The sequence below is a fragment of the Anomaloglossus baeobatrachus genome, chromosome 6 (assembly GCF_048569485.1).
Source record: "Anomaloglossus baeobatrachus isolate aAnoBae1 chromosome 6, aAnoBae1.hap1, whole genome shotgun sequence".
NCBI classification, from domain to species: Eukaryota; Metazoa; Chordata; class Amphibia; order Anura; family Aromobatidae; genus Anomaloglossus; species Anomaloglossus baeobatrachus.
The window spans coordinates 34,180,353-34,204,746 of NC_134358.1; the positions used below are offsets into that span (position 1 = coordinate 34,180,353).

Genomic DNA, 24,394 nt, shown 5'->3' on the forward strand with positions numbered 1-24,394 from the left:
ATTGCTACCTTCCAGCTCTTGTTTTTCTCCTGAGTCTACTACTAGTCCATGGTCTACTCCTGTTTTGTTTGCAGTATGTTAGTGTTTTATTTTTCCCTTGTCTGTCTTTATCTGTTTTCCCTCATACTACTGTCCCATCATTCCCTAGTGGGATTCAGATTATGTCTAGTCAGGAACATAGCCAGGAATGGGACTCAGGCATATGCACCATCAGGAGTAACCCTGAGGTTAGGTATAGCTTAGATGTCAAAAACATGGTGGAAATATTTCCAAAATTCTGGAGAGTTATAGCATATTTGTTGAAGATGGCATAGATGAAGACACCACCCCCACGTAAAAAAAAACCCCGAAAACTACTGCGTGCTTACCTGAATATTACACAATCCTCGAGATTTCAGATCATCCAATATAAAAGACTGAAAGGCTTGTAGTGTCCCCGCGTAATCATCCATGCACATTTTACCGGAAGGTACCACAAGCTGAAACCCGGCATGAGTTTGAAGAGTTTGGAAGGACCTCAACCCTAAACATGGTGCGAACAAACCATAAGCAAAAGAGCTGGACTAGACAAGTGTGACAAATTCAGCTCTGCTACTTCTGCATAATTGTTTCTACAAATCTACTAATTTTACATGTTCTACCATGTTTTGTTTGTTTTTTTAACTGGGTAAGACGTTCATAGAGTGAGAATTAAGAAGTTTAGCTAAGGCCTCATATTTTTTTGTGTCTGTAAGAACTGTGGCTCAGACACAGAGCACCAAATCCACTGCATGAAATATATTCAGTAATCAATGTCAGTTTTATTGTGCCACCACTAGAGGGAGCTCAGGAGCTTACTGCATACAGATTATCCATTGGACTCAATATTAACCCAGTATGCAGTAAGCTCCCGATCCCCCCCTAGTGGTGGCTACAGGTAAACAGGATTTTATATGTCTAGGTAGCGTTGTATCTACATAACAGGATAAGAAGAAATGTTTATCTTAGTATTAGACTCTCACTTTGACAGGTCTGGACATGGGGAGGCTGCGAGGTCCATCTCTGAGTTTCTGAATCACATGTGAATGCGGCACTGGAGAACACATTGCTGTAGCCTTTGTGACACACAACAAGACATTTCTGTGACTTCCCCCCCGACTCCAAAACGTCTTGACAGAAAAGAGATCCATGTTTGATATTCTGTGCTCCGAATGGAAGAGGACACAGTGGAGCTATAGGAGACAAGACATTTCCACGTTAGCACAAAAATGATAAACAAGAAAGTAAAAGAAAAGAAGAAAGATCCGTCCGTCTTATTCAAGATCTGTAAACTTTGTGATTACATTACTATATATTGCATAAGTGCACTTGAAAAGATACAGACTTAATATTGGGATTAGAACTTCTTCTATTAGCAAAGATGATGCTTCAAAAATCCAATCCTGTAAAGATTATAGCTATAGAAAAAAATAAATGTTTGATAAATTACATTACTGATAATGAGTTACATTCTGTATTATACTCCAGAGCTGCACTCACTATTCTGCTGGTGCAGTCACTGTGTACATACTGTACATTACATTACTTATCCTAAATAGTGTGTGCAGCTCTGGAGTTTCATACAGGAGGTAATCAGGATGATCAGTACAGGATAAGTAATGTAATGTATGTACACAGTGACTGCACCAGCAGAACAGTGAGTGCAGCTCTGGAGTATAATACAGGAGGTAACTCAGGATCAGTATAGGATCAGTAATGTAATGTATGTACACAGTGACTGCAGCAGCAGAATAGTGAGTGCAGCTCTGGAGTATAATACAGGAGGTAACTCAGGATCAGTACAGGGTCAGTAATGTAATGTATGTACACAGTGACTGCACCAGTAGAATAGTGAGTTCAGCTCTGGAGTATAATACAGGATATAACTCAGGATCAGTACAGGATAAGTAATGTAATGTATGTACACAGTGACTGCACCAGCAGAATAGTGAGTTCAGCTCTGGAGTATAATACAGGAGGTAACTCAGGATCAGTACAGAATAAGTAATGTAATACATGTACACAGTGACTGCACCAGCAGAATAGTGAATGCAGCTCTGGAGTATAATACAGGAGGTAACTCAGGATCAGTACAGAATAAGTAATGTAATACATGTACACAGTGACTGCACCAGTAGAATAGTGAGTGCAGCTCTGGAATATAATACAGGAGGTAACTCAGGATCAGTACAGGATCAGTAATGTAATGTATGTACACAGTGACTGCACCAGCAGAATAGTGAGTGCAGCTCTGGAGTATAATACAGGAGGTAACTCAGGATCAGTACAGAATAAGTAATGTAATACATGTACACAGTGACTGCACCAGCAGAATAGTGAGTGCAGCTCTGGAGTATAATACAGGAGGTAACTCAGGATCAGTAATGTAATGTATTTATCCAATGACTGCACCAGCAGGATAGTGAGTGCAGCTCTGGAGAATAATAAACTAGAAATCTTCCTGGAGCCTAAGACTGAATGTTTCAAAATCCAAGTTTGTTCTTCCAGGTGGACAATAATAACTCGATTGGATGATGGCTTTTTATTCATATTTATACACACCCTAAAATCCTATGTGCCTTTGCAGCTGCTGCCTGACATTGAGCTCTGCGGCTTTGCTGACTTATAATCAGTATACTCAAGTTCTCCTCTGTGTTATTGGAGGTTATTAGATCTTACAGCATCTTCCCGTCCTCCTCTTATTGGCTAAAACCATTCTTCTGTTGCTGTCCTCTTGAAAGGTTATCCAAAAATGTAGTGTTCCTTATCAATATTTGATGTGTACACTCCATGGAGACAACATGAAGTCAAGACATTACAACCGGACGCACCACCGTACCCTGACAGATAGGTCCGGACTTTCCATCCATGGTCACTGCCGCCTCTTCGCCATGTTCAAAGACACAGACGCACTGATTCCTGTCCTGACCGCATCGCTCCCGGGAGGGGATCCCACCTTCTTCACATGAGGGAATGACCGGCTCACCTAGAACATTGTCTTCAGGTTTACTGATGGCGCAAAGACTTGGACCTGTCAACAAAATCCGACTCCAATCACATCCGGAGCTGCATCCCGCAGAGCAAGTGTCAATATTAGGTTTTCGTGAGAAATATTCTACTTACATGTGACGTTCTCCGTCCCAGCAACGTCTTTCAGGACAACTTTGCCGCTGATCGGATTCACACACCAGGACGCCATCTCCGATTTTTGCAAAGTATCGTACTGTCCGGTCTAAAATGAGAGATTTATAAACTGGAGATCTTTCTGATCACCGCTGCTTAACCATCTAAATCCCAATGGCGAACTTTGACAGAAACATTTATATAATGTAATTGTGTAGCACAATAAAAAGAAAATTAAAAAACTGCAGATACTTCACAACCTGAAGGTCTGAACTGGTGCATAGTGAACGTAACATATACTATCACAATAACAATTGCACTTAAGCAAGAGGGGAAAAAAGCTGAAGTATGCATCCTTCAGCTTTTTTTCCCTCTTGCTTGAGCGCAACTGTTATTGTGATAGATTCTGTAGCACAATAGTTCCAACTCCCTTCTCCTCCCCCACACACAATGCAATTGTAAGCACTTAATTAATTGCCACGACAGCCAGGGGCCCATCATTGCAATTTCCGGGCCCCTCTGAAGCCCAAGTTGTTTCATAGGAGATCAGTAATTTTACTATACAGTATATTAAGATCAAAGATATATTTATTTTTATATATATATATATATATAAAAATATATATATATACACACACACACACACACAACACACACATATATAACATATATATATATATATACATGTACACATATATATATAGATATATATGTATGTATATCTTTGATCTTAATATACTGTATAGAAAAATTACTGATCTCCTATGAAACAACTGGTTGGGCTTCAGAGGGGCCCGGAAATTGCAATGATGAATATATATATATATATATATATATATATATATATATATATGTGTGTTCTCCCCGTGTTTGCGTGGGTTTCTTCCGGGTACTCCGGCTTCCTCCCAGACTCCAAAAACATACAGATAGGGAATTTAGATTGTGAGCCCCAATGGGGACAGTGTTGCCAATGTATGTAAAGCACCGTGGAATTAATAGCACTATGTAAGTGAATAAATATTATTCTAATATATATATATATATATATATATATATGTATATATATAGTTCAATTTCCCAATGGAGAAAAAAAATGAATCAGAAATATATTAAAAATGAAATAAAAACCCCCTTACATGCAAAAAAAATGGAAACAAATTAGTAAGAATTAGTAAAAATTAATATAATTTGTAAATATTTCTTTAAGTGATATCTATAAAATGAAAAAAAAATCATATAAAAAGATTATATTATCTTTTTCCAGTTGAAAATTACAGAAATTAGAAAAAAGTGGTTGGTATCGTCTTGTTCCTAAAAACCCAACCAATAAAAATATGAAATTAATTATTTCATGTGGTAAAGAAAAAAAATCAAAACTGCATAATTGCTTTTTTTGGTCACCGCACCTTCTTAAAATGCAATAAAAAGCGATGAAAATATCATATTTACCCCCTTTAAAATTTTTTTAGATCTTTGCTATAGCTAAGGAATCATGTTGTCAAATCACTGTTACTACACAGTGAGCACAGGAAGAACAAAAACCTGAAAAATAATATCAAAATTGCTATTTTTTACCATTTCACCTAACTTTTTTTGGGGCCCATTTGTCACTCGGAGGTTTTTACAAGCTTTGACAACTGTCATGGTGGAGTGGAGATCTGTTCAGACTACTGATTCTTGAGATTTTTAACTTAAGATTTACTGAAAAAAGTCTTTCAAATCTCTTCCCTATCTTCCAATGATTTACTACAGCTCTCGCAGACACTGCCCTGTAATTCCCCAGTGGCTCATACACTTAGGCGGGCTTTGCACGTTGCGATATCGCAAGCCGATGCCGCGATGTCGCACGCGATAGTCCCCGCCCCCGTCGCAGGTACAATATCTTGTGAAAGCTGGCGTAGCGAAAATTATCGCTACGCCGGCTTCACATGGACTCACCTGCCCTGCGACCGTCGCTCTGGCTGGCGACCCGCCTCCTTATTAAGGGGGCGGGTCGTATGGCATCACTGTGACGTCACACGGCAGGTGACCAATAGGAGCGGAGATGAGCAGGATGTAAACATCCCGCCCACCTCCTTCCTTCCGCATATCCTACGGAAGCTGCAGTGACGCCGGTAGGAGATGTTCCTCGCTCCTGCGGCTTCACACACAGTGATGTGTGCTGCCGCAGGAGCGAGGAACAACATCGGACCGTTGCGTCAGCGTAATCATGGATTACGCCGACGCTGCAACGATGATACGATTACGACGATTTTGCGCTCGTTAATCGTATCATCGAGCCTTTACACACTACGATGTCGCATGCGATGCCGGAAGTGCGTCATTTTCAATTTGACCCCACCGACATCGCACCTGCGATGTCGTAGTGTGCAAAGCCCGCCTTAGAGTCCTGACCTTCACACATTAACCCCATAAAGTTGCAGGTTCCTGAATAAAGTAAAACACATACATTGTTTTAATCTATGATAAATTCTTTTATTTTTAGATTTTTTTCTTTTTAATCTTATAAAATATTTTTGCTCTAATATTTTATAGCATGTTTTTACACTATTACCAGTTGTTCGTTCCTGATTCTTCTGCCTTTTATACATGAAAATGTTGTTGCTGCTATATGCGTCATTCCAACCCGCCAATTTTTTTATTTGGGAGCGTGGCTTGACATTTTTTTCTTTTCTCTGTGTTGTATTTATGCTGGGTTTTTGGATCAACTGCAAATATGTTGTTTTTGTGCTGTATGTCCTGATGAAGGGAGCAGAGCTCCTGAAACGCGTAGACACAAGCTACAATAAAGGAACATTGATCATCTCTCTGTTCTCCTTCCTGATGAATAGCGCGGCATAAACCCCTTCTCTATTGTTCTCTGTTATCAACCATGGGGGCTGCAGCAGATTTCATCCCAACAACATAAACTTTCATAGGAGTTGTGACTGTCACAACTCCTTAAGGTGAGTGCATTCCTTTTATTTTCCCCGGATATATACCGGGTAAGACCCTATTGCGCTTTTTGTCTCCACAGCTTTACCTCAGACTACTGATTGTGACACTCCACCTAACAACTTCTCCGAGGTCTGTTATCAGCGCAGACTCGGGCATTGATCAACAGACTGGTAGATCATAAGCAGGCTAGCAAGAATTAATCTCTGTTGGTCTGCTTGTTAGTCATCTTTGATCACATGTTGTGGGGCAATCAATCACATCTGATCCCCTCCTATATATGTTGACTAGATTGTTCCATCTATGCCAGCTATAGTATAGCTTAGCTGGTCTGGTGAGGTGTTGTGATCCAGACTATCTGGTGGTTGTAGTACTTTTTGTTGTGTACAGTTGTGGAGGTAACTCTTGTTGTCTTTGTGCCGCTACCTTCCTACTCTTGCTTTTCTCCTGAGTCTCTCATTGTTGGTTCCTGTGTGTTAGGAGTGTGTCAGAGTTTTGGTTTTACATTGTCTGTCTTTATCTGTGTTTCCATCTCTTCTGCCCCTTCCTTCCCTGGTAAGAGGGGAAGAAGATCAGTTCTGATCAGGAGCTTATGCAGGCCTCTCCACCATCAGGAGTAACCCTGAGGTTAGGGATAGACTAGAGACCCTTAGCGTGAGTGAGAGCATACGAGCCGCTTTCCTACAGTCACATACTGATGTCATTTTTCAGTATATTGAATGGTAAAGTGAACTGTGTCAATCAAATATAGTACTAGTCACACAACAAAAAAACAAGCCTTCATACAGATATGTAGATGGAAAAAGAAGAAAGTTATTGCATTTGTAATAAGGAATAAAAAAAAATAAACAAATACAAAAACTAATAATCGCCCCAATGGGAGGGGGTTAAGACTGGGTAATCTCATACTACTCGTATTAGGAGATCTGTTAAGCCAAAGATCTGTTACGATCAAAATACCCTCATTAGGGTAAACGGTCTAATGTTTGGCCCTCATATCCCCTACAGAGGAGAGTCCCCCACTGTGCTACCCACTCAGTGTAAATGGTATTGGACCAACCAGGATTGTGACCCCTCTATTCATGACACCTGCATTGACGACTATTTCCTCACCAGTGTCAGTGAAGCCTGTTTTCATGAGTGTATCCCGCTTGAGGGAGACCTTGGATGAATCTGGTGTCAGAAGGTCACAGCGCCTCATTGCTGACAGGTTCACTGTTATTTGATAACATCTCCTTGCTTGTGGTGCTGTAAGGGTTAAGCACCCTTTCGTTCCTGGCTGCTGGCTGTAGCTTCCAGTCTCAGGTGTGGCTCTTGAGTTCACTCCCCTTCACTATTTAAGTCATGTGATCTGATCACATGATGCCTGTGATAGAAACTGAATCCCTCATTTCTATGTTGTCCACTTTGGAAGGAGCCTGCTCTGGAAGAAGTTTATCTTAGGCCTCTTTCACACGTTCGTGAAAAACCACGCGCGTGTCAGAGGGGCGTTTTGCCCTCCGTGAGCCGTGTTTATGGCACACGTGTGTTCTCTGTGTGTTATCCGTGATAACACACAAAGAATGGGAACTTTCTGCTCACCTGTCCCTGGCGTAGCTGTCCGTGGTGCTGATCTTCGGTCTCCGGTCCTGCGACTCCTCGCTGCTGCTGCTTCCGGCCGCAGTGAAGTGAATATTCAATGGCATAATGAGCGGCGGTCGGCAGCAAGTGACAGCAGCGGCAGAGGCTGCAGGGCTGGAGAAGGGGAGTAAAGTTTTGTTTTTTTTATCGCAGACACATGTCTTCTCCCCAGTGCGTGCTACACAGAACACATCCGTGTGATCCATTTGCATTACGTGTGACACGTTTGCGTTCCATGTGACACCCGTGATGCCGGAGAGAAAACGTACATGTCGGCGTGAGAAACACACGGACACACGTAAGTACGGAACGGACACACGTAAGTACGGAACGGACACACGTAAGTACGGAACGGACACCCGTTCTGTGCAAAAATACATGCGTCCAAAACCATAGGAATACATAGGTCCACGTGTGCCCGTGTCTCCGGTACGTGAGAAAACTGCCAAACACGTACCGGTGTGAAAGAGGCCTTATTGTGTATAGCAGTGGTGTTTGCTGCACTGAAGCCATTTGGAGTGTTTTTCCTCTGCATGTCTATTTCTTCTGTTTGTTTTCCTTCCCTTGTGATTCTGTATTCTAGTGGCGAGTCTAGTGATCTCATCAACCTGCTCACTAGCCAGGGTGAGTGTAGGACTAGCTGAGGGCCTAAGGTATCCAGCTCGGCGATAGGTTATAAGAACCTGTATAAGGATGCTAGGGAGCTCAGGAGTCAGCTTAAGGTGAGTTCAGAAGGTGTCTCCTCACCCCTCTCTCTAGCGGCAGGGACCTCCATTGTATCGTGACCCCTGTATCCCCTGTGTCTTGTAACATCTTCTGGGGGTTTACCAGGTACTAGGTAAACTCCGCTAGTCACGTCCATGGCACCTGTAAACTATATTATGGTGAAATAGGCAGTGACTCATTGGCTTCACATTAACTAATTTCTTATTACCTGTATTTGGTATCTATCACAAAAATGCCCCCAAATGCAACAAATTAATGGAATTTGCTTATGTGTTGCATTTACTAGATACATTAGTGTCCTAATTTGAGACATCTTGTCATCTGGTGTAACCATGACTTTGCGTTGTACATATTCTGTATTTAGACATTCATCTGTGGTCACCAAAGAACCCAAAGGACGGAGCAAAGAAACAAAAGGACTTGAAATGCCCAAAAGTCATATCATGTGAATTGCTCCCAATGGGTACTGCCTGGCCAGGCCACCCGACCTTACAACAATGAGATCATTCTTCTTATCCTTGATGAGAAATCTCCACCTCACCTGCACAGTTCTGACTTTGTATACAATTACATAGAGTAATTGTCATGAAGATGAAACCCTCTGGATTAGTACATGGTGGTACATTACCTCTGTACATCGTGGTATAAATACATTTGAGGTGCCAGTCTTCATGATAGCAGGTTTTTGGGGCATCCAAGTGGCGATCAGAGAGTTTGTTTCAGCTTGTTGGCAAGAAGTCCGACCTACAGAGGACACAGATGTTATATCCATGAGTAATGAAGACCCGTCTTAGGCTGGACATTAACATGAAACATTTCTTGGCACATCAAGACAACTTTGGTGCGATTTGCCGGCAATTGAATAGCTGTGGCCCACGATATCATTACTATAATCCTATCTAATCATTGCGGGAAAGAAGACCCTGGTGGCTTCTCCTTTCTGCCTTTGTTTGGAAATGTGAATGATACTGTGGACCTTTGTAGACATGTGAATGTCCACACTGCCCATGAGAATGAAGCTGGAATCTTCCTCTATCCTGGACCGACAGAAGCACTTTTGGGCCTTTGAAGACTCTTGTGAAAGTTTGGAGACCTGCAAAGGTCCACATTGACCATGAGGATGAAATTGAAAGATTCATTCTTTCTGGACCCACAGCAGCACTCTTAGACCTTTGAAGACTTTTGTGGACCTTTGGAGCCTTGCTAAGGACCACACACTGTTCATGAAAATGAATTTGTGACCTTTCTCAATCCTGGACCCACAACAGCACATCTTGGACTTTTGGAGACCTGGGAAGGTCCACACTGCCCATGAGGATGGCATTGGAAGATTCATTCTTTCTGGACCACAGCACCACTATTAGACCTTTGGAGACTTCTGTGGACCTTTGGAACCTTGCAAAAGTCCACACACTGTTCATGAGAATGAATTTGTGAGCTTCCTCCATCCTGGACCCATAGCGGTACTCTTGGACCTTTTGAGACCTTTGAAAACCTGGGAAGGTCCATACTGCCTATATGGGATGATATAGGAAGCTTTCTCTATCCTAGACCCACAGCACCACTCTTGGCTGCCTCTATGAGGTTTATTGTAATAAAAACACAAAGTCTTACACTGAGGAGGTCCCAAAGTTCTCGACACAAGGGATCCAGGAATGTAGCTGCCTTCATCATCAACACACCAATAATGACCTAAGGAAGAGATTAATGAAATGTAAAAAAAAAAACAACCAAAAAACAAAACAATGGATTCTGCAAAATTTCAAATTATTTGCTAATTATTTCCACTATATGTAGAGAATTTATTGAGATTTTATGTTAGACCAGCGGGTTACCTGATTCTCCATTTCTCATCTGGCCTTTCTAGTTCATGCCAGATGGTCTACACCAGAAGCAGACATAGATGGAAGAGGGCTCCTGTGCAAGAACAATACATGTGCCTTTTTCAGCAAAATAATGGACAATCCACCTGCTTTGGAGGTGAAAATGGCCCTTTCCTCTTGAGCCCCCAATGGAATGTCCACCACTGGTCCACACAACTCTTCATGTTATTAGAGAGTATCTCCTCAATGGGACAGTGAAACAAAATTTTGGTTACCAGCACAGTGAATGTTACCAGGTAGGTTCTTTGTCTTAAGTGCACCTTTATGCCTTATTGATTGCATAGGAAGTGGGCTATAGGGCCATACACTACCAGGCTCTTGATCATTGCCAATTGCCGTGAGTCCGACAGTACCCACCACTCTTCTAAAATTAATGAACAATACCTAATGTTGAAAAGGCCACACAGAGAATGCCATAAAACTTTACACCTCACCTGTACCCTCATAAAACTGAACAGGGTCCCAGTTCCCAAGTCCATCACACTGCGGTCTGTACGGCGTGTATGACAACTGAGTGGTCGCTCTAGAACCCACTGCATTTTGCTGGAAAAACTGAAGGGCTGATTAAGAAAAAGAAAAACATTACTATAACATACAAAGACTGATGTGTGTAAAGGCATAAGTGTGGTATCCGGAACCTGTCCTACTGCTGCTGAGTGAAACGTTTGTCACATGGTAGTGGATCGGTTACCAGGCATCTCCACCATCAGGAGTAACCTTGTGGCACAATTCCATTTGGGCACTGAGTCAGAAAATGTATCATGCATTAACTGCTATATGCTTACACTCAGGACTGAATAATGTGCACTGTGTTTTGTTCTTTGCTGCCATCTATGGAGTATGAGAGTTAGGTATTCACAATCTCTGCACCAAGAGCATCTTCTAGAAGCTTCTAGAAGTATGTGGAGCATACTGAGGGCTGGATCCACCTGATCCAGTCATGTCCCTTCCTAGCCTGGGGAGATGAAAGTTGTGTCCCCCCCACCCCCAAGTACACCCGGCTACTGTGATGAGAACTATTTTAACCTGCCACAATTCCCAGAGTGTAATTCTCATCCATGCTGAGTTGACATCATTCTCCACATAGCGGTCTTCACAAAGGAGTGTCGCTTTCCATTGTCAAGAGAGATAAGGCTCATAAGACTCCTTTATATCACCCTACTCTGAGGAGATCCACTGCTACGTGACTGATAGACCACAGACTTTGTTTGACCTTCTCCTGTAATAGGGAACATTAGCACCAAAAACATGAGTAACTCAAAACTTCTAGTTTGTCACCACTTGGAGCCAACCCCATGAAGGTCCCTCCTTCAACAAAGCATTACTTTGATGGTGTCTTCCCATAATTATCCTGTTGATAAAAAGCGTAGTGAACTGTACTCTAGCCATCGTGAGACTCCCTAAACCTGCCCCACATGGCCCCTCTGCAACATCTGGTGCCTCCTCTATGGCACACAACATAAGCGGAGTGGGAGAGAGAGGGGAAGTGAGAGAGAGAGGAAGAGAGGGAGAATGGGATACAGGGTGATTGAGAGACAGGGAGGGTGGGAGAGAGGAAGAGTGGGAGAGAGGAAGAGTGGGAGAGAGGAAGAGTGGGAGGGAGGAAGAGTGGGAGAGAGGAAGAGTGGGAGAGAGGAAGAGTGGGAGGGAGGAAGAGTGGGAGGGAGGAAGAGTGGGAGGGAGGAAGAGTGGGAGGGAGGAAGAGTGGGAGAGAGGAAGAGTGGGAGGGAGGAAGAGTGGGAGAGAGGAAGAGTGGGAGAGAGGAAGAGTGGGAGAGAGGAAGAGTGGGAGGGAGGAAGAGTGGGAGGGAGGAAGAGTGGGAGGGAGGAAGAGTGGGAGGGAGGAAGAGTGGGAGGGAGGAAGAGTGGGAGGGAGGAAGAGTGGGAGGGAGGAAGAGTGGGAGGGAGGAAGAGTGGGAGGGAGGAAGAGTGGGAGGGAGGAAGAGTGGGAGGGAGGAAGAGTGGGAGAGAGGAAGAGTGGGAGAGAGGAAGAGTGGGAGAGAGGAAGAGTGGGAGGGAGGAAGAGTGGGAGGGAGGAAGAGTGGGAGGGAGGAAGAGTGGGAGGGAGGAAGAGTGGGAGGGAGGAAGAGTGGGAGGGAGGAAGAGTGGGAGGGAGGAAGAGTGGGAGAGAGACTAAGAGTGCGAGAGAAACTAAAGGCCCAGTCACACTAAACAACTTACCAGCGATCCCAACAACGATCCAACCTGATAGGGATCGCTGGTAAGTTGCTAGGAGGTTGCTGGTGAGATGTCACACTGCGACGCTCCAGCGATCCCACCAGCAACCTGACCTGGCAGGGATCGCTGGAGCGTGGCTACACGAGTTGCTGGTGAGCTCACCAGCAACCAGTGTCCCAGCCCCCAGCCAGCAGCACCGCGTGGAAGATGCTGCGCTTGGTAACTAAGATAAATATCGGGTAACCAACCCGATATTTACCTTGGTTACCAGCGCACGCAGCTACACGTGCAGAGAGCAGGGAGCAGCGCACACCGCTTAGCGCTGGCTCCCTGCTCTCCTAGTTACAGCACACATCGGGTTAACTACCCGATGTGTGCTGCAGCTAAATGTGCACAGAGCAGGGAGCAGCGCACAATGCTTAGCGCTGGCTCCCTGCTCTCCTAGCTACAGTACACATGGGGTTAATTACCGATGTGTACTCTGCTACACGTGCAAGAAGCAGGAGCCGGCACTGACAGTGAGAGCGGGGGACGCTGGTAACGAAGGTAAATATTGGGTAACCAAGGACAGGGCTTCTTGGTTACCCGATGTTTACCGTGGTTACCAGTGTCCGCAGAAGCCGGCTCCTGCTGCCTGCACATTAGTTGTTGCTGTCTCGCTGTCACACACAGCGATCTGTGCTTCACAGCGGGAGAGCAACAACTAAAAAATGGCCCAGGACATTCAGCAACAACCAACGACCTCACAGCAGGGGCCAGGTCGTTGCTGGATGTCACACACAGCAACATCGCTAGCAACATCGCTGCTACGTCACAAAAGTTGTTCGTTAGCAGCGATTTTGCTAGCGATGTTGCTTAGTGTGACGGGGCCTTAAGAGTGGGAGAGAGGAAGAGTGGGAGGGAGGAAGAGAGGGAGGGAGGAAGAGAGGGAGGGAGGAAGAGTGGGAGGGAGGAAGAGTGGGAGAGAGGAAGAGTGGGAGAGAGGAAGAGTGGGAGAGAGGAAGAGTGGGAGAGAGGAAGAGTGGGAGAGAGGAAGAGTGGGAGAGAGGAAGAGTGGGAGAGAGGAAGAGTGAGAGACAGGAAGAGTGGGAGACAGGAAGAGTGGGAGGGAGGAAGAGTGGGAGGGAGGAAGAGTGGGAGGGAGGAAGAGTGGGAGGGAGAAGAATGGGAGGGAGGAAGAGAGGGAGGGAGGAAGAGTGGGAGGGAGGAAGAGTGGGAGAGAGGAAGAGTGGGAGAGAGGAAGAGTGGGAGAGAGGAAGAGTGGGAGAGAGGAAGAGTGGGAGAGAGGAAGAGTGGGAGACAGGAAGAGTGGGAGGGAGGAAGAGTGGGAGGGAGGAAGAGTGGGAAAGAGGAAGAGTGGGAAAGAGGAAGAGTGGGAAAGAGGAAGAGTGGGAAAGAGGAAGAGTGGGAAAGAGGAAGAGTGGGAAAGAGGAAGAGTGGGAGAGAGGGAGAGACAGGGAGAGTGAGAGACAGGGAGAGTGAGAGACAGGGAGAGTGAGAGACAGGGAGAGTGGGAGACAGGGAGAGTGGGAGACAGGGAGAGTGGGAGACAGGGAGAGTGGGAGACAGGGAGAGTGGGAGACAGGGAGAGTGGGAGACAGGGAGAGTGGGAGACAGGGAGAGTGGGAGACAGGGAGAGTGGGAGACAGGGAGAGTGGGAGACAGGGAGAGAGCGAGTGAGAGAGGAAGAGAGGGAGAGTAGGAAAGAGGAAGAGTGGGAGATAGAGAGAGTGGGAGATAGAGAGGGAGACAAGGAGAGTGGGAGACAAGGAGAGTGGGAAACAAGGAGAGTGGGAGACAAGGAGAGTTGGTGGGAGACAAGGAGAGTGGGAGACAAGGAGAGTGGGTGGGAGACAAGGAGAGTGAGTGGGAGACAAGGAGAGTGAGTGGGAGACAGACAGAGAGAGAGAGACTTAGTTACTATCCCATGGAACGCCGTATAATATGACTAGTATACAATATATAGGTTTTAATACTTTTCTCCAATAAAAAAAAAATGTTTTACACAAAACATTTTTGTTTGCCATTGCAAAGATCCAAGAATTTTAATGACCTATCCATATCTGCATTTTTTTCTTGCAGGTTGAGTTAAATATAGTTTTTGTTCCGCCCTCTTTGAGGACATGTACCTATTGTATATTTATTGTATATTTGTGAAAAAAATTACAAAATCAGCACATGCAGCATTGTTTTTATTGGGGGTTTTAATGACGTCGTATTTCATAAATAATATTTGATTTCTAAGGCTCGTTATGATTGCACTGACGCAATGTATGTTTTTTATTTTAACTAGTAAACTAATTTTAAATAAAAAAAAATATATATTTTTTCAGAGGAAACTTTTTCTTTTGCTCCCCTAGAAGACTTGAACCTATGATCTGTTGATCGCTAAGAAAACACTTTTGGATAACTAGAAATATTAAGTGTCAACACAATCCTGATGTTCAAACTATAGAGAGTTAGCGATGGCAAACCGGTGGGGTCTATGTTAGGTCTATGGGTGCCATAAATAAAAGTTTGGCCCAGTAGCACTGGCACTTAATCCTATATGACCATGGTCCCAGTGAATTTCTGAAATGTATAAATACCATATGTAACACGTACTGGAAAAGGCAGCAAGCTTAAGACCATAAGAGTCTTTACTCAAGAACTTCTCCGACAACTTGATCTCAGATTTCTGACCCGGTTTGGTCAGCAGATCCCTTTCAGATAGTCGGAGGCCGTTGGCTGCCAAGAAGGTGTAAGCCAAAGGGAAATTGGAAGAATTTGATGCATCAATGATACTTCTGACGTCTTTTAGGAACTGTAAGGTCTTCAGTTTTGCTGTCTCACAAGACCCAGGGCCTGACAAAAACATACATAAGTCAAGAAAAGGGTAAGGGTATTTCTTACTTAATTGTACAACGCTTCAACCTAATTTGCACAAATTTTCTGTTTGACCTGTCGCTACATAACCATGGATCCCTGTTCTTGCTGTGAATATGGGTTTGCCAAAATTTGAGATATGAAGAACAAGAAGACTGTATAGAGATGTAGAAAATGTATGTAGCACAATTGCAGTATTTCTACAAAGGTCATTGGATATTTTATTTTACCAAACTTTAGGTAGAAATGGTCTACTTAATTCAGAAGGTTTAGACCCCTTTCACATTGTGTTCCATGCTCCGTTCAGTGGTCCCGGTGGACTTCTGTCCAAACCCCCCCCCCCGCAAAATGGGTTTTGGACGCATGCGCCGATTGGTCATTTGACTATAATGGTGCAGACGGAGTCACCGTGTGCTCTGTCGTGAGTATACGTTTCCAGAGGTGGACACCCAGATTTAGTAGACTGCATCTGGCTATCTCACGGCTGCCGAACCTGCACCCTACTGGTTCCAGTACAGACTAGTAACCCTAGCTGCACAACACCCTAATGGTTCCTGTACAGACTGGAATATCCCTAGCCGCCCAACTATAAAGTCACAACCCAAATGTGGCCGCGTGAAAGGCCGTTGGGTTGTTTCATGTACCTCCTGAGGAACCAGAGGGAGATTTGCAAAGCACTACAAAGATAAGGCAAGCATACAAAGATAGACAGGTATGCAAAGTGAGGAAACGTGAACAAATGGGCAAAGGAGAAATAATAAATGCAAACAAGGGTAAACTCCTAGCAATGTGACGGAAAACAAAAGGTAGGCATATGAAAGGCAAAAGAGTTTACACAGAGAAAACAACACTGGTCTCCACCTAAATCCCTTAGCTGCAGAACTGGAACTCCTTAGCAGACATCCATATAGAAATATAGCCAGCAGAGAAGACTAGTATAAGTAAGTATAAATAGCCCCACCCGGGACGTGATAGGATAGAGACAAATAAGCAAGTGAGAACACCTGTAACTTCAAATCAATAGAATAAAAGCAAAGGTATAAAGATACTCCGTATTTGAACAGGGACTAACAAGGCTGTGACCCAGCATGGAAAGAAACCAACTATAGAGCACAAGGTCCTCAATCAAGACCTGAGGCATGACACCTGGTTGTTGATGCTTTTGTAAGAAATCCATTCTTAACAATTGCTTCTTGATGATACTCCTGACCATCAGTACATTCACTCTAGAGTTTAAAACTTTTCTTAAGCTTTAAAAGAAAATCTAAATATAGAGAAGTCTTCTAAGCTCCAGTTCTTCAGTGGTCCATTTGGTCTTTCCAACAACATCAAAACATCTCCCGAACACATGTCTACTGTTATTTAAACTCACATTTTGGGATCACGTTTGGGGGTTTTTCCGTTCCTTCAAGCTTTTCTCCACTCAAATTGATGCACCAACAGCTACGTGAGTCCTTGTGTCCAAGGGGTGTAGAAAAATCACTATATGACCCTGGATAGTAGGTGAGACTTCCACTAATCAGTCTCCAAATGATATAAGGGTTGAGTAATATGTTATCAGATAATAACATGGTCACATTGCCTTCAAAGATCTCTTGTGGAACGTCACTAAAGAGGGAATATTGGGAGAAAGCAGGGAAAACATTCTGATGACCGCTGTCATAAAGGGTCTTCACAAAGTCAGAAAACCTTTGAGATGAAGACTCCTTATATTTCAATATGACATTCATGGTGTCGGAGAATGAGACAGCTCCTGTCTGTTTTGTCCACCTCTCATATAATTCATAGGTTTGCTCCGTTGGGCCGCTGCATTGAATGACCCTCCATTCTCCCTCGGGGGAGCACTGGGGGACATAAACCTGTAATGGATCAAGTAGTGGAGTGCGCTTAGATAACAATGACCTTGTGGCCTTCAGAAAGGCATCGCTGCCGGCCAGCTGACAAGAACTTGGACCTAAAATAAAAAACAGATCATTACCACATACGGTATTTGATTTTCCCTCTTATATCTAAAATACTGTTGGAAGCAATCTCTGCTTTGGACAATCTCTTCTTCTTACAAACCTCCCTGGACAGTAACTTGACTACAAATTGTTTCCCTGCTGGAACTCCCCGGTGAATAGTTTCATCTAGGAGGAAATTGAGTACCAAGCATTCAATCTCCCTGAAGCACCCCCACAGGTGACCCTGAGGGCAGTATACTGTATGGGAGGAAACTGGGGGCATCACACGGTGTAGAAAGATGCTAGGGACATCACACTCGGTAGAGGGACACTGGTGACATCACACTGTGTAGAGGGACACTGGTGACATCACACTGTGTAGAGGGACACGGGTGACATCACACTGTGTGGAAGGTCATTGGGGGAATTACACTGTGTGGGAGGACACCTGGAACATTATACTGTATGGGGGGACACAATAGGGCAGCATACTATGTGGGGGACATTGGAGGTATCATACTGTATGGGGAAATAACACTGTGTGGAAGGGCACTGAGGAATCCCACTGTTTGGGAGGACACATGGGGCATCATATTGTATTGTTTTGGGGGACACTATGGGGTATCATACTGTGTGGGGGACATTTGGGGTATTATACCATGTGGAAGGACATTGGAGTTATCCTACTGAGTATGGGGACACTTGGGACACTTGTGATTTATTTTATGTTTTGTGGCACTATGGGACCATCATACTTTGTGTGTATGGGAGCAATTGGGGCATCAGTTTGTGTTGCGGGTATTGAAGTTTGTGGATTCACTAAAATGCCTCATTAAAGGCACTAACTGGGGTTAGTAGTGTGGATTATCAGTTCCTCTTTCTTATCCTTCAGAGTTAGTATGCAAAGAGTTGAGAAGCCATGATACCCAGGGCTTCAATAAATTGAAGAATTTCAAAGTCTCTAAACATGTTGGAAAGGAAGATCCTGTAAAGCATTTTTAGGATGAACCATAAACTACATGAATCCATGCCCAATAGTTCCGTTTTATAGTCCTGAATGAACCGGTCTCTGCAAATGTTCTCCATGTAGTGTTAAAAAAAACAAACAAAAAAAAAATAATGAGTCTACGGCAAATATGTTCATTACTGTGAATAGAGAAACTTACATTGAATATTTTCTCCAGATAGTTTCTGAGTTCCCGGAATGTTCTTGCCCTCTAAGTCAACACAAAAGCAATGTCTTCCAGCACACTGCACTGTAAGATAATTCCCATTCTGATCACAAGCTGGAATATACACCTCTGACCCCGCAGGTTGGCTTCTCTGGAAATCTATTTGAGTTTTCCGCTCTCGCAAACATTTTGAGGAACACTTTGGTTGACCCTTTGTCTTTGTTCCTTGAATTTCATGACCTTGTTCATCAACACACCAGCATTCAGACCTTCCGCACTGAACTTCTTCATATCTACCATCCTTAGTACATGTCGGGATGAATACCCCATCCGGTTTCTTCTCACAAGCTTCAGACTCCACTAGTATCTTCACAGCTTCAGAAATGTCTTCATCAACATTCAATAGAATAGAAACCACATCTTGAAGAAATGTAGAAAATTCATTGTGTTCCAAGATGGACTCAAGGAATTGGACACGGTTGCGATTTTCTCGTAGATTCATCATACGCCCAACACTAGCCAGTATTGACCGATTCAGGTTAAAGTCTGGCTTTGAAGAATTTGATGAATCATTCGTCAAATAAGAATCTTCTTCTGAGGAAAATAATTTTGCAAGTTCTTTGAAGTTTCCTCCACTGTACGTTCCCGTTAAGCCAATTTGTTGGAAGAAATCGGTAAAACTGAATTTGCTGTTGGTACCAACTGCACTAGTGAAGTTAAATGAAGCCAAATTTTTGAGAAACTTGCCCCCGAATAGGGTTTGCTGAAATGTTATCGGGTTAGAAGCGAATTGTAGAGCAAATTCTACTTGGGTTTTGGAAGAGAAAAGCCCAAGAATTGCTTCACCAAGAAAGGTTCTCAGCTCAATTCTCGAATCTTTTGCAGCTTGACCGTCTCCAGACAGAAATCCAGAATTCAGAAATGTCTCCACCAAATAGGATGGACAGAATTTTGAGCTGATTTTTGCCCCCGATTCCTCTTCTTGAGTGAAGAACAAATTCTGTTGACTGAAGTGACCTACAGGTCCAAAAAACAGGGTGGAAAGTGCTTGTCTTCTTCTGGTTGGACAGTCATCAAAATTATCTACAGATGTAAAAAAAAGAAAACATGAAGAAACCATTTATTAAATCATTTTTGTTGTATTTTTTAAAAGTGTTTTTCTTATTTGACTATCCATAATTAATCCTCAAATACTCCAGTTTCATGTAGGTCACTGGAGCACAGATAATATGCTAACTTAGAAAAGCTTTGCTGTATAGACTGGGACAGAATCAGCAAAGTCATCTCACTATGATTAGGTTAACTGTATTATACTGTTATAGGCCTGGATCAGGAATGATACTAACATCAAGGTAGCGATATCAAAGAGGGATAGTATATAACATTTTTTTAAAAAAAGGTGATGGCCTTACATTTTTTATCCTTAAAAAAACAATATTGAAATATTTCCGTTTTCACACGATCCACTGAAACAGACACAATAAGGTAACATAAATAAGCTTTACTGACTAGACTGGGACAGAGTCAGCAAAGCAACATCAAGGTTGGGATATTAAGGCAGGATAGTATATAACATTTAAAAAAAAAAAGGAGATGGCCTTCCATTTTTTATCCACAAAAAACTGATCTTGAAATATTTCTGCTTTCACACTATCAACTGAAGCAGACACAATAAGCGAACATAAATAGGCTCTGCTGAGTAGACTGGGACAGAGTCAGAGAAGCAAAATCAAGGTAGGGCTATTAAGGCAAGGTAGTATATAATATTGTTAAAGAAGGAGATGTCCGTACATTTTTTTATCCATAAAAAATTAACCCTGAAGTATTTCAGTTTTCACACTATCCACTGAAGCAGACACAATAAGGTAACATAAATAAGCTTTGCTGAGTAGACTGGGACAGAGTTAGCAATGTCAGCTCATTACGATTATATTGTCAGCAGTACTGTACAATATCAAGTGTCATGAGTGTGTCACAGCGTGATGTGATCTCATAGGGGATCTGGGATCAGAAGGTCACAGCATATTGTGGATTGAAGAGCCCGATCATTGAGTTGGAGCATATTTAATTCCATCCGATACCGAAGGGGTTAAGGTTCCTTTCTATCCTTCAGAGATTTAACAGGTGGTTGTAACCTCAGCTGCAGCCACTCCCTTCCGCTATAAATATCCACTCCTCACTCCACCCTATGACGGCTATAGCTCAAACCTTAGTGGTTCATGTTGAAGGAGCCTGTCTCTGGAAGAGCTGTGATGTTGCTACAGTTGCAGCTGCAAAGCTCGTGTTGAAGAAACCTTGGAGGTCTCATTGTTGTGTCTTACCCCACTTGTTTGTCTTACCATCACTAGTGAGGGTGAGATCAGGGCCAGCGAGGGCCTAGGAACATGATTAGTGAAGAGGGGAATGACCCATACAAGGATGTTAGGGAGCGTAGGGATCAGCCTCAGGTGAGTGTTAGCAGGTGACCTTGCTCCCCTCTCCCTAGATTAAGGGCCCTTCCTTGTATTGTTTCCCACGTGTACCCTGTGTATTGCCAGATTTCCCATTTACCCCTGGATGGACCCCAGTAGTCACTGTGTGACATCAAAGCAGGATACCATATAATATTTTTAAGAGGAAATGGAGACCTTGAATTTTTTATTTGACTATCCATAAAAAAATCTAGATGTACAGTATTACAGTTTTCACATAGCCCACGGTAGAAAACATAATATGCTAACATAAATAGGCTTTACTATGTAGACTGGGACAGAGTCAGCAATGTCATCTCATTATGATTATATAGTCAGATGTACTGTACTGCAGGAGGCCTGGAAAAGCCGGGAGAGTAAAACTATATATACCCTACATAGCCAAGCTTGTGAATGAAACTAGCCTGTCACTCCCTGGTCTCTAGAGCAAAGGCTGATCTCTATTATTTCATTGAAAAGACTGAGTGACCCCTATAAGGGGGGTTGTTTGGTTAAGAATTTCCATTTAGACTTTATATATATTTATAAATAGAGGACGTAAAATTAAATGCTTCTCACCGCACTTTGGGGTTCCTCCCACAATCCGTGTTCCAGATTTTTCCCGTCCTTTATAATCCACACACCAGCACTGGCCCCCTGCTTGGCATTGTACAGACTTATAACCCCCATCATCTTCGCATGATGGTCTGTGTACATCCCCCATCTCTGCAGAAGTAAAGCGCTGGACTTCACAAGCCGACGGGCCTGCAAGAAAAACAGAGACAAGCATATAATAACCCACAGAAACATATAGAATTATATACAGAAGATACCCAGGTTATGGCAGCTGTACACATATAATTATATACAGGAGATGCCCAGGTTATACCAGCTGTACATATATAATTATATACAGGAGATGCCCAGGTTATACCGGCTGTACATATATAATTATATACAGGAGATGCCCAGGTTATACCAGCTGTACATATATAATTATACACAGGAGATGCCCGGGTTATACCGGCTGTACATGTATAATTATATACAGGAGATGCCCAGGTTATACCAGCTGTACATGTATAATTATATACAGGAGATGCCCAGGTTATACCAGCTGTACATATATAATTATATACAGGAGATACCCAGGTTATACCAGCTGTACATATATAATTATATACAGGAGATGCCCAGGTTATACCAGCTGTACATATATAATTATATACAGGAGATGCCAGGTTATACCAGCTGTACATATATAATTATATACAGGAGATGCCCAGGTTATACCAGCTGTACATATATAATTATATACAGGAGATACCCAGGTTATACCAGCTGTACATATATAATTATATACAGGAGATGCCCAGGTTATACCAGCTGTACATATATAATTATATACAGGAGATACCCAGGTTATACCAGCTGTACATATATAATTATATACAGGAGATGCCCAGGTTATGGCAGCTGTACACATATAATTATATACAGGAGATGCCCAGGTTATACCAGCTGTACATATATAATTATATACAGGAGATACCCAGGTTATACCAGCTGTACATATATAATTATATACAGGAGATACCCAGGTTATACCAGCTGTACATATATAATTAAACACAGAAGATACCCAGGTTATGGCAGCTGTACACATATAATTATATACAGGAGATACCCAGGTTATACCAGCTGTACATATATAATTATATACAGGAGATGCCCAGGTTATACCAGCTGTACATATATAATTATATACAGGAGATACCCAGGTTATACCAGCTGTACATATATAATTATATACAGGAGATACCCAGGTTATACCAGCTGCACATATATAATTATATACAGGAGATACCCAGGTTATACCAGCTGTACATATATAATTATATACAGGAGATGTCCAGGTTATACCAGCTGTACATATATAATTATATACAGGAGAGGCCCAGGTTATACCGGCTGTACATATATAATTATATACAGGAGATGCCCAGGTTATACCAGCTATATATATATAATTATATACAGGAGAGGCCCAGGTTATACCGGCTGTACATATATAATTATATACAGGAGATGCCCAGGTTATACCAGCTATATATATATAATTATATACAGGAGATATCCAGGTTATACCAGCTGTACATATACAGTTAGGTCCAGAAATATTTGGACAGTGACACAAGTTTTGTTATTTTAGCTGTTTACAAAAACATGTTCAGAAATACAATTCTATATATAATATGGGCTGAAAGTGCACACTCCCAGCTGCAATATGAGAGTTTTCACATCCAAATCGGAGAAAGGGTTTAGGAATCATAGCTCTGTAATGCATAGCCTCCTCTTTTTCAAGGGACCAAAAGTAATTGGACAAGGGACTCTAAGGGCTGCAATTAACTCTGAAGGTGTCTCCCTCGTTAACCTGTAATCAATGAAGTAGTTAAAAGGTCTGGGGTTGATTACAGGTGTGTGGTTTTGCATTTGGAAGCTGTTGCTGTGACCAGACAACATGCGGTCTACGGAACTCTCAACTGAGGTGAAGCAGAACATCCTGAGGCTGAAAAAAAAGAAAAAATCCATCAGAGAGATAGCAGACATGCTTGGAGTAGCAAAATCAACAGTCGGGTACATTCTGAGAAAAAAGGAATTGACTGGTGAGCTTGGGAACTCAAAAAGGCCTGGGCGTCCACGGATGACAACAGTGGTGGATGATCGCCGCATACTTTCTTTGGTGAAGAAGAACCCGTTCACAACATCAACTGAAGTCCAGAACACTCTCAGTGAAGTAGGTGTATCTGTCTCTAAGTCAACAGTAAAGAGAAGACTCCATGAAAGGAAATACAAAGGGTTCACATCTAGATGCAAACCATTCATCAATTCCAAAAATAGACAGGCCAGAGTTAAATTTGCTGAAAAACACCTCATGAAGCCAGCTCAGTTCTGGAAAAGTATTCTATGGACAGATGAGACAAAGATCAACCTGTACCAGAATGATGGGAAGAAAAAAGTTTGGAGAAGAAAGGGAACGGCACATGATCCAAGGCACACCACATCCTCTGTAAAACATGGTGGAGGCAACGTGATGGCATGGGCATGCATGGCTTTCAATGGCACTGGGTCACTTGTGTTTATTGATGACATAACAGCAGACAAGAGTAGCCGGATGAATTCTGAAGTGTACCGGGATATACTTTCAGGCCAGATTCAGCCAAATGCCGCAAAGTTGATCGGACGGCGCTTCATAGTACAGATGGACAATGACCCCAAGCATACAGCCAAAGCTACCCAGAAGTTCATGAGTGCAAAAAAGTGGAACATTCTGCAATGGCCAAGTCAATCACCAGATCTTAACCCAATTGAGCATGCATTTCACTTGCTCAAATCCAGACTTAAGACGGAAAGACCCACAAACAAGCAAGACCTGAAGGCTGCGGCTGTAAAGGCCTGGCAAAGCATTAAGAAGGAGGAAAC

The 24,394-nt window shown here is 42.9% G+C and overlaps 1 protein-coding gene across 1 annotated transcript in view; it reads right to left on the reverse strand.

Moving 5' to 3' along the window:
* Positions 1–24,394, reverse strand: part of TG (thyroglobulin) — a 221,975-nt gene that overhangs the window by 162,894 nt on the left and 34,687 nt on the right. Inside the window, exons 8-18 of the mRNA XM_075316012.1 lie at positions 21,491–21,676; positions 18,456–19,544; positions 16,719–17,300; positions 15,086–15,325; positions 10,739–10,864; positions 10,036–10,113; positions 9,050–9,165; positions 3,142–3,250; positions 2,858–3,049; positions 1,002–1,211; positions 369–523 (exon numbers count right to left, since the gene is read on the reverse strand). Coding sequence (XP_075172127.1) covers positions 369–523; positions 1,002–1,211; positions 2,858–3,049; positions 3,142–3,250; positions 9,050–9,165; positions 10,036–10,113; positions 10,739–10,864; positions 15,086–15,325; positions 16,719–17,300; positions 18,456–19,544; positions 21,491–21,676 — 3,083 coding nt within the window. The remainder of the gene's footprint in view (positions 1–368; positions 524–1,001; positions 1,212–2,857; positions 3,050–3,141; positions 3,251–9,049; positions 9,166–10,035; positions 10,114–10,738; positions 10,865–15,085; positions 15,326–16,718; positions 17,301–18,455; positions 19,545–21,490; positions 21,677–24,394) is intronic.